Genomic DNA, 11906 nt, shown 5'->3' on the forward strand with positions numbered 1-11906 from the left:
TCCTAACACCCAAAATTCTTATTTCATGTTTAGATATTTTTAATAGATTGTAATAACAGAACCAATAAGAACTAAAATACAAATTAAAATAAATTTTATCTATAAACAAATCATGAGGACACATTTGCCACCAATAAACCAATTCTCAGTGGTACACTTTGTTTTACAGACCATTTAAAAGCCTAATGTTAAATTATTAGGTACAATAGAAGCCATACACTTGATATTTATTCTGTGATGAAATGCCATTTATTCAGTGAATGCCAGGTATCCTGAGTGGTACTTCGACCAAACAGTCTGAGTTCATTTTTAAAAGCAAGAGGTTTATTTATTTATTCATCAATAATTCTTTTTTGAGAATGCAATCCATAATATTCAGATATTCACCGTGCACATTAAGGTCTTTGATAATAAATGCACACAATTAAAACATGAAAATTAAATGAACGTAAATTTAATGTATGGGATGAATTTGCTCAAACATAGGAACTAATGTTTTCTCGTTCTGTTTCAAAAATAAAGGGAACCCAAATAGGTAGCACACGTTGAGAACTCTGTTTCACGCAAGCGCAGTTGCGTGAAACAGGAATATATATGAAATAGGAATACATATATATATAGTAGAATAAGCCAAATGTGGATATTTTGTGTTCAGAGGAGATGTTTTCACTGCTCGCTGAGTGTCATGAAGAAGCTGAAGGGGAAAACTGCAACAGAGCAGCGCTGGGTGCTGCGGCAGCTGAAAGATCCGTATGTCAAAGCTTCACACGCTCAAAACTTTCGGTGCAGAAGCGCCTTCAAACTCTTGGAAATAGACGACAAGTTCGGGCTTCTACAGCCCGGATACAGCGTAGTGGACTGCGGTGCTGCACCTGGAGCATGGAGCCAAGTGGCGGTGCAAAGGATCAACTCTGCTGGGACAGGTACACATGGCAGGTTACAGTCACATGGGTTCAACTCCCACATCAAATCCCTAATGGTCATTAAAATGTAACGAAATCTCCACGTATCATTAAACTAACTCTTAGATAGATTAATTTGATTAGTTAGGTTATCTTTCTAATTTTATGTCATTAGAAGGGACACTGGCATTAATGACTCGGAGCACTAAAGGTAAAACTAAGAGCCACAGCACAGAATAAAATCAAATATTATTACAATTATGTAATGCTTTGTCATGCTTTCTACATGCATAGCAGTTTGGAGGTTTTCTTTATAACTGCTGATAATTTAGCTTATCACTAAAAAAAATAATTATTTTTTATGCCAATCTGTACTGCTGTAACATAGAACACAACAAATGTTGTCTTTTTTTAAAATGCATTGCCTAGATAAAATTTTGCAATTTAACACCAGTTTTCTCCCTTTTTAAACACAAACAGTTAAACTTGTTTTTTTGCTTCATCCCCAAGCCATGACACCTTCAACTGTAAGCATCACAGTTGGAATTAGGTTATTTTCTGGAATATTGTAGTTAAATTTATGATGAACATCTCCTCTGGTTTAAATTAAATTTTAAACTCATCTTTCCAAAAAATGTCATTTCTGTTTTTGGTTTATTTCTAGAGAGCCTGTGAAATTTAGAATTGGACAGTCCATTTCAAATTGCACAGGCATGCATTTTCTTAGCAGCCATAGCAAGATTGTGCAAGACATCTCCAGACGTTTGGAGACTAGTTTTAGCATCTTGAGCTTTCAAGGTTTACTTGCTTGGAGAGCCAGACTTGGGCGTGTTGGCAGTTCCAATAAGGGTACATAAAATGTTTGCCATAGTGCACAAATAACTTTCTCTTTTGTGTTACTGTCCTTAAAAAAAACTAAACAAAAGAAAAATGTTAAAAATTAAAAACTAAAATCAGCAGGCCAGCTAACAAAAAAGACCAGAAATTGGTATTGACGTGTAGAATCATGATTAATGCAGTAGTAACTGTAAAAGATTTAGCAATAAATACATATTAGTCAGTGGATAAATATATTGAGAATAATATTCTGCCACATGATCCAGAAAAAAAGGGTTGTTTTCTTATAGTAAACTGTCATATTTATTATGCAGGCCTGAGTGTTTCATTGTTTTGGAACCCGTAATTAATCTGAACATTAATCAGTGTCCTCAGTTATCCTTGTCATATTGAGGTTATTACTTTCTAGTGATGCCGCTGTAAATGAAGATAGATATTATAAGTTTGTCCTACATCATCACCCACCAAACATGTAACTTTGTCCAAAAAAAAAAAAAATAGCAGATGTGTTAATGATTGTGATGGATTGCGTAGATAAGGGATGTTTAAAGTCTTAAAGATACGTTTAAATCTCATTAATCAGTAAATCTTTGGTTTGGAAAATGTAAATTTAAGTTAATTTGTCACTGTAGTTATTTGAAATATGCATAACTTGCAAAAACATTAGTGCGGAATTTCTATGTTAATATCAAGTTAATTTTTGAAAAATGTACAAGAATCAGAGAGATTAAAGACAACTAAAGGGATATCAAAGATTACAAGGGAGCCAACCATTTCTTTTGCTTTTTGTTTTTGGTGTTATTTTTTTAATCGCTCAGTTTGCCAGAGGCTGTTTGTGTGAACAGATAAGACATGTAGAAGGGAGATGAACTGTTCCGGTGGCTGTCGTTTTAGATCAAGGCTCGCCACGTGGAACAGTTATCGGCATCGACCTGCTCAACATACCACCTCTGGACGGGGCCCACTTCCTCTCCAATCACGATGTCACCGACCCCGCCACGCACGGCAGGCTGCAGGAGCTGCTCCCCCAGGGCCAAGCTCATGTCATCCTGAGCGACATGGCGCCCAACGCCAGCGGCTTCAGAGACATGGACCACGAGAAACTGATCACCATGTGTTTGTCTCTGATAGACTTGGCTGAGAAGATTCTGCTGCCTCGAGGTTCTCTGCTCTGCAAATACTGGGACGGGGTTTTTTCTCATCACCTCCAGGAGAAACTCTCATCTGTGTTCAGCAGTGTTCGGACCATAAAGCCAGACGCCAGCAGAAAGGATTCAGCTGAGAGATATTTCCTTGCTAGAATGTACAGGAAGCCCTCGAAGTGATATTGGTTGTCTTTTATTTAACTCATGACTGGGACATTCACTGAAGTGCTTCTCTGTGTCTCTGATCATTGAGCTGTTTGAACATGAAGAGGCTTACTTAGTGGCTGTTATCAAAAGATGGCAGTGTTGAGACATCAGTGAGGCTTGCTGCTCCGGGCACAAATGCAAGCATATTAAAGACCGTAATGTTCTTCCGTTCCCTGCAAACCTAACGCAGTAGCAGCACTTAATCAGTAAAATGAAAACCTATGCAAGAATCAGTGAGATTACTCAAGAGCATTTTTCTTATTATTGCCCCCAGTAGCTGTTCCAGAGTCTCTTTTTGCTGTTTGCTTTGATGCAGAAAGTCATTTAGCTCGGATGTGCATTGTAAGGTTCTGCACTTCCAGCCACGTTCAGCTGTTCCGTTACACAGAGCACATGAAGGGAAAAACTAATTTCTAAGTGTCATGTACAATGTGACTAATGGAAAGTGGAATGACAGTAAAGATGGCTTGCATATGTGTGTGGTACACATTTGCTGACTGACAGGGGAAACATCCAGATCCAAGTTGTTGGATTTTAATTCAGCCTTAAATTTTTACCTCGGTGACTGCCAAAACACTTCAGACTATAGTCCCAAATTTCATTTTCTTTTCCTCCCCACATAAATGATTAATGAACAGAAGATGTGATAAAATAGTTACAGGCTTGTTTATGCAACTAAAGTTCAACACCTGGATAATAGTTTTTGCTGTGATATGCCTATATTTTTCATTGTTTCTTTTATTTATTTGGCAATAATAGTTCTCCACATTTTATTTATGTGAATAATTTATTTACCATTTAATAAATGCCTATTCTAGTTGCATAAAGAAAAGGCAACTTCAAGAACAATTAAAAATCTTTCTACATTTGCATCTCAGTAAATTCGAATATCATTGAAACATAAATTAATTTTAGTTCAATTCAAAAACCTATTCTAATTGATTACATATGTATTTTTGTCTCAGGTATAATAGGTTGAGTTAATGACAGACACATTCAGGTTCATTGTATTTATTTTAACAAACAGGAAATCAAGTCAGTAGTTACCTTCAATCCAGCAGCTTCTGCCCCACAGTCAGACAGCAACAGAAAAAGGGGCTTGGGATAGTGGTATTTAACACAAATTAATATTATTGATCCACATAACTAATCTCATCTTTAACATACATCAACTCACACATGTAACATTCAAACACTATCAAACAATTGATAAATGAAACATCACATCTGATCAAAAACGAAAACATATCTAACAAACAGGAAATCGAGTTGGTGGTTAACGTCAATCCAGCAGCTTCTGCTCATATACATAGAATAAATAACCCCAAATGAACTACTAAGCAATACCTCCCATTGAGCAGTTATCAACAGTTAACATTTGTAAAATTAACATAAATAAAATGGATAACATCAATAATGATAACAGTTAAAAACATGTACAAAGCAAAGTTACTCGTGAAACACTGTATTTTATCAGATTTGTCTAAAATATATGTTAAAATATAACACTTGTAAAGAAAACATAGAGCTGATTGTAATACATACCACAGTCACAGACAGCAGCAGAAAAAGGGGACGAGCTGTCAGTTACCGGTTACATAGTAACCACCAACTGTCAAGCACAGCGTAGCAGAACTTAAAACACCAATACATTTTTGGAGAAACAATTTTCTGACCACACAAAACAAACTCAAAGAATAAAGAAACACATTTAGGCAAACTTCACATTCACAACACTTCCAAAATAAAACCCTGTTACACATACATGAGTGATGAATGTCAAACTTTAATTTTTATTTTTCTTAAGATTACGACTAGGAAAGCCCAGCATTCAGTTTCAGAAACTTTGAACATTGGAAATATTTCATAAACACTGTGGATACCCACAGCCTTAGGGTATTCCTAAGGCTGTTAGGATGCAAAGCTGTTTGCAGAGTTTAGGGCAGTTTTACAAAGCATGGACTGAGCTTGAAGAACCATGGCTCACAAATCACAATATTATTCAAAACATTTTGCCACAACTGAGGTATTCCTTATGTCAAGACACTCCTAAATGTCAAAAGTGCCTTTCATTCTGGGCAAAGGAAAGAAAGAGACTGGACTGTAGCTTATTTGTTAAGACTCTTTTCCCATGAAAGTAAATTTTGCAGTTCATGTAGAAATCTCAAAGTTTGGAGGGAGAGTTTTGGGGCACTGAACTGAAGTTCCTTAAAGTCCTGTGTGACTGCTGCACAGTCCAAAGTTTGAGCAGTTGTCCACCAGGAAATTTTAAATGCTTCTGCTGACAAGCTTTATGGAAATGCTGTTTTTATTTCTAGAAAGACTTGGCACCTGCCCACACTGCCAAAGGTGCCATTACATGCTTTAATGAGCATGGATGGCAGTGCTTGATTGACTAATACCCTCTCCGGAGAATCTATGGAGTTTTGTCAAGAGGAAGATAAGAGATACCTGAGCCAACAATGCAGTTGAGATAAAGGTTGCTATTAAAGAAATCTGGGCTTCTTTAACACATCAGCCGAGCTGCAGGCATATGCAGGCATATCTACTCCATGCCATGCTGCATTGGTGCAGTAATTCATGCAAAGGAACCACAAACGGCTATTAGGCTTTCGTTGTTACATAACAAACATGAACCCATCTGGCGGTGGTCTGTGTTGTGGTCCTCATACAGGCTGTCCAAATACACTTAGTATTGTAATACAAAAAATATTGTGAATCCTCAAATTGTTATTATCAGCATCAGATTTTGCTGACCAACATATTTCTCAGATTAAGATTATCTGGTGCCTCTAAGCATCCATGTCGACGCCGTGTTTGGAACATTACAACTCATAGTTGTTACTGGTTTGTTTCTACCTCAGAGGAGGATCAAAGGTAAAATGTTGCTTTTGAAAAATAATTTTGCAGTGAAAAATCTATTTATTAGGAGCTAAAAGATGATTAAAAAAAACCCTTCTAAATGGCTTTGTTAAGCACTCCAGTAGTTTGTTTCATTTTCTAAATGAATTCTTGTCTCTTGGTTTAATTGGCACATTTTCATTCCTCAGAAAAACAGACTGGTTCAAATTAGTCATAAATGATCATTTTAAGTGAAATCAGATTACCCCTAAATAGATTTTTAACTCTGATAATTCAGCAAAATGAAAAAGAAAAGCCCAATCAAGATCACATTTGCATTTATGCCGCAAAAGAAGACCAGAATAGGCTGCTATTTGGCCTTTGTGTCTCCGGAGTGATGAGCAATACAGTACTGACTGAAACATTCATGCCTCTCGGCAAAATTAACTGCACAGAAGGGGAACTGACCTCTAAAGATGATTGTTTGGAATGAAAGGGAGCAGTCATGCCTGTTGATGAAGCTGATATAGTGAAAGATGTGAACAGATGACCAATTTTATTTCTCATTACTTGTTGATTATTCTGCCCTGCGTTATTCAGTTTCAAATTATTTCAGAATTACTGTGGGATCTGTGTAAATTCCATCGGAGCTGAGCGACTCGCTCTCGCGACGAATGATTATTCGCTCACAGGTTAATTCATTCTTTTCTGGCCAGATGGAGGTACAGATGTAAGAATTAGCAAATGAAGAGAGGAAATCGGGTGTAGAAAAACATATGGTAAATGTAAATGTTAAACCTAGAGGTTTGAATAATTTTTATGTTGTTAGAGAACTTTTTGAAATGCTCTGGTCTTTTGCGTCTTAAATTCTAACTCATGCAGGTGCATATTTGAATGAAAATATTAAATATCAAAAAGACATTTTAAGTTTTGGTGGAATTATTTGTTACAAGAGAACCATAGTATCATGAGGACAGAATTTCCTTGTATAACACAGTCTGTGATGGAAGAATTTTCTTCTCTTTTCATACAAGTTGAATAACAAAGTTTTCAAAAGGCTGAATTCTTAAAAGAGTAATTCGCCCCTTCTAGATTGCTGCCGTGCCAAAGCTGAACATGTGAGTTTTACTTTTTGAAAGCCGCTGAATGTTTTGAAATCTGAGCTGATTTCATTCACCAACTTCAAGCTTTTATTAAAATCTGCCTGCCGGACAGGAGCCTGGGAGGGTTCATTGTGCAAAGATGGAAGCTGCATTCAATAAAACACGGAGTGCATTTGGCCAAAAAAAGAATGTTTCCTTTTAGAATCGTTGCTCCATCTCAAACAACACAAAACATGCATTATCTCAAGCAATTGACAGGAAATTAAAGAAATGGTATTATCATTTTCCACCATTGTGTCATCCATTCCCTTTGGCTGAGCTGAATTGCCAGAATGCATTTCTTGTCTGGCAACATTAATCATTTCTCTCAGGCTCCGAATGTTTGAAGACAGAGCCAAGCAAACATTTGTAGACAAAAACTTTGGACTGCTATTATGACGGTAGTGGAAAAGAATGTTTGACTTTTGTTCAGTAAAAAAGGTTCCTAGAAAACTAAAAGACTCCTGTTTGTTGCTGCCACAGTACTTCAGTGAATCCTCCATGGTGTAATAGAAAAAAATTACATTTTTGGCCAGCTTGCAAATACATGGACTAAAACCTTTAAAATGTTTTTGCATCAATTCTAAAATGATCAGACACCGTAGCAATATGAATTTGAGCTGATGTTAGACATCTTGAAGGTAGAAATGTCCAGTTGTAAATCCTATTAGGACTGCAGTAAATTCAGAAAATATTATTTCTTTTTTTGTTCCTTTAACTTTTAACATATGACTTGACGATGTCCTCCGAATAGTTGATAAAATATCTCTTCCAGTTCTTCTGAAGTGTTTATGGGGAATGTTGATATTTTAATTATGGATTTTAACAGTTATTTGTCTATGGTGGAAAGGTTATTGTAGGCTTTATATTGAAATATAATGTTAATTAATATACAAAAAAATCTGTCTTCTATATTTCACCATTAATCAGTCTATTTACCAATTTCTATTTTCAATTAGCATAGACCAGGAGCTTACTGTATATATTAGCTGACTGGGAGCAAAGTGATAACTTGATGCAATTAGTAGCTCATGGTGATTCTTCTCCTACTCTTTTCATCTGTGTTTGAAAATAAGTCATTGTGAGGAGAAAAAAATTACTTATTATTTATGACATCTTTTATAAAAGTATCCCTGTCTGTCTGATGGTGGGCTTCTCTAACAGAATAGCAGAAGGGTTGAAGTTCTTTGTCCTTTCTTGCAAGTAACAGAATATTCCAACCTCGTGTTCAAGGAAGCTCTGGAGTTACAGATCTCAGACTCACAGTAAGGACAGCAGTCCAATGTTTGTCTATCTCTCTTTGCCAAAGGATTTCAGGCTGTCGTCCCCACGCCTGGCCTGGGTTATGTTTGAAGGAGGAGCGCACTCTAAAGAGTGTTTAGCTAACAGATTTAGATGTCTGGATGGAATGTTTCGGATTCCAGCCGGTACCCAAACTCAGCATAATAGTTGAGAAATGAGGAATTACTTGCCTGGTTGTGTTGACAGGAAGCTCCCCAATGAATAAGGGAAGCAAATCTCTTTAGGAGTCACAAAGAATAATCTTCCCAGTAAGGGCTGGAGAAAAACAATAGGCTTCTTGATTGCAGCAGAGACACAGTGTCAGAAATAATGCAGATGAACAATGCAGGTGCTGTTAGCTTCAACACGGCAAATAAATTTCCTGTCACTTTGGCACAGTGGACCACGCTGGATGAGTCTTAATGGCTTTTATCTTGAGATGACCAGAACTTCACATGTCTCACTTGTTCTGGTGACTTTTCATCTATTCTCCTCTCATCTTTTTATCTGACGTGTCATTGATCAAGCTTTTAAAAGTTCTCCCGACTTCCTGGACCTTCCTGCTATATTGTTGGTGAATTTTCAGGAGACTCTCCATAGTTGAATTGGCGATAGATATCAAGCCCTTGTGTATAATTCCTTAGCCAGCTTTATGAAGAATGGAGACATTTCCACACAAATTCTCATAAAAATCCTCAAGATAACAAGTATATGAGAATTATGATTTCACCCATATCAACATTCTAAGTCCATCTAAGAATAAAATCATTCAATGATAGGATTTTCATTTAAATTTGTAACTATCATGATTGACATTAAATAGTGCTATACTACAGAGTAATGAGAAGTATTTCAACTTCTAGATCTGAACCCAAATATAAGGGCAAAAGGAGGAAAGCAAGGAATCTTTTCTGTTTATAAAGCTAAGACTCTACCAGCTCCTTATCAATTCAAAGCCTGAACTGAGTGTGAGAATAACAAAACATCACTCCACAGACTAAAATTGGAAATTGACACCCTGATTTGACCTGAGTAGAAAAAGGGGAAACTGCAAGTGCCACATCTGATGGCAGCCTAATCCTATTTTATACAATGAATATCTTCCAATTTTTAATTTATTGCAATTTCTTTTTCTATGCTACACATGACAAAAGCTGTCTATATACTGTATATATATCACTAATATTTCAATAACTAATATCTGTATCAACAAGCTTCTGTTCTCATTCTGGTTGTATATTTGACCACAGCTCTTTCATGAAATGCTGGAACTCATTTAAGTTAGTTTCCTAGCTTGAACCCCGATTTTCAATACATTTACAACAGAGCTTTGGTTGGGCCATTCCAAGGGCTTAACTTACCCTGCTTCATTAAAAATCAGGTTTGATGTATGTGAAGGATTATTGTTTTGTCAGAACACCAAACTGGATCCAAGTTTAATCTATCTGACCCAAACTGACTGTCATCCTAAGATTAAAGCAAGTTGTTAGTATGAAGAACCTGGGGAATCAGTGCTCAGGCTTGCCATGAGTTGGAAACTGGAACACCATCACCACCGTGCACATAAATCAACATGGACTTAGAGGAGACTGGCCAAGAAAGAAGCACCTGCTCCAAAATCAATATCTTAAAGCTTGACTAAACACAAGCCAAATGCCTTCTGAAAAAATGTTTTATGTTCAGACAACACAAGCAGCAAGTTATTTGGCCACTATTAGATGTTTTGTTTGGAGGAGGCAAAGTGAGTTCATTATTGTAAAGTAAGAACACTGTCACAACTTTAAAGCACAATGGTGGCAGCATCATGTTGAGGTTTTGATTAGCAACAATGATTCTAGTACAATTGTACTAGAACACCGACTAAAATAGGCAAAATAATGAGGAACCGAGAACACAGTTGGTTGTTCAAACAGAGCGAGGATCCAGAGCTCACCCAGTCGTTGATTGTAAATCACTGCAATTGATGTGAAAAAAACAATAATTGAAAAACATTGTAATAACTTGAATTTGATATGCCAATCATCCCCATGATTGGTGTATTTAAACTTCAGAGCGGAACTGTATGTATGTGTATATGTGTCTATCATTCTAATAACTCTGAGTTGGTGCCTGTGTTGGCCCTTTATATGTTTTGGAAAAGGTTTAAGTAGATAGATAAAATGAAAAAAAGATCTCCTGTTTTCCTCTCTGTGGTAAAATCACACAAAAGGACATCAGTGAATAATAGCTCTATCTCCTCTTGATCTTTTGCTTTTTCGAGGTTGCAGCAGTGCTGCGGAAAAATGTCAAGAGCATCTTTAGAACACGAGCAAGGGTTAGTTTGTGGTATGAGGGTTAAAGAGAGACCGAAAAAACAAGGAACAAAACAGCTACTGAGTACAAATAAAGTGCAGATTGCACTCAGTGGTTTTTCATTCTTGAGTCTACTGACATTTACTGGACTTAGCAGAAAAAAAGCTGCAGGTGAAATCAGAAAACTAATAACTTTATATAAACATTTCTACAGAAGAGGTGGGTGCCCTTTGGGTAATTTTCTACATTGTGCTTATAAATCAGCAATATATGGTAAAGATAAATGTCTGGTAAAAAGAAAATGTTCAAACCATTGAAAGGTAGGTTGATTATATCTAATTTGAATATATTGCTATGTCTGTTGCCCTGCGACAGACTGGCGACCTGTCCAGGGTGTACCCCGCCTCTCGCCCGGAACGTAGCTGGAGATGGGCACCAGCAACCCTCCCGACCCCATTAGGGACAAGGGTGAACAGAAAATGGATGGATGGATGGATGCTATGTCTGTACAGTGTCTCGCAGATATATTTATACCCCTTTAATTTTTTCACATTTTGTCATGCTACAACCACAAGCATCATCTTAATTTTATTAAGAATGTGATACACCAACACAAAGTAGCACATAATTTAAAGGTAGAAAAACAATGCATGGCCATTAAATAAAAAACAAAAGCAAAATAAAAAAATCCAATAATTAGAGCCTCTGATCAATCTCTGATCAATAATATCCCTAAAAGAATCCAGAGTAGTCATTTGCCATGAGAAGCCACCAAATTAGAAAATAGAATCTGCTCCTGCATAATTTAATCTCAGCTATTTAGTGAAGGTTCTGAGAGTGAAGTGAGGGGCCTCAGAGATTTATTAGCAAACATTAGGGAAGCAACAAGCACAGTGAAGACGAAAGCACACATCAGACAGGTCAGGGATAATATTGTAGGGATGTTTAAAGCAGGGGGACACTTTTAAACAGTAGTCTAAAATTGAACATCTAATCCAGTGCAATGTTCAATTAATAAAATGTGGCAGCATCATGATTTGAAGGAGTATGAGGCAAATACCAGAAGAAAACGTCTTAGAATGTGCAAAAGACTTAAGACTCTTTGGCAGGACAGTAATCACAGACTAATGGAGATACAGTGAAATGGCTTAGATCAAAAATATATTCATGTGCCAGAATGGCCCAGTCAAAGTACAGATCTAAAATCAATCAATCGGATCTAGACTCAATGGCAAGATAAGTACCTTACTGCTCATATA

At 36.7% G+C, this 11906-nt stretch overlaps 1 protein-coding gene across 1 annotated transcript; it reads left to right on the forward strand.

Annotated features, from left to right (window-relative positions):
- The first annotated feature begins 505 nt into the window (after window positions 1–505).
- Window positions 506–3961, forward strand: mrm2 (mitochondrial rRNA methyltransferase 2). The gene is made up of 2 exons (XM_028041320.1): window positions 506–923; window positions 2634–3961. Exons 1-2 carry the CDS (start codon window positions 635–637, stop codon window positions 3062–3064), a joined length of 720 nt encoding a protein of 239 aa, XP_027897121.1. The 5' UTR covers window positions 506–634; the 3' UTR covers window positions 3065–3961.
- Window positions 3962–11906: the final 7945 nt, after the last annotated feature.

Source organism: Xiphophorus couchianus, chromosome 16, assembly GCF_001444195.1.
Source record: "Xiphophorus couchianus chromosome 16, X_couchianus-1.0, whole genome shotgun sequence".
NCBI classification, from domain to species: domain Eukaryota; kingdom Metazoa; phylum Chordata; class Actinopteri; order Cyprinodontiformes; family Poeciliidae; genus Xiphophorus; species Xiphophorus couchianus.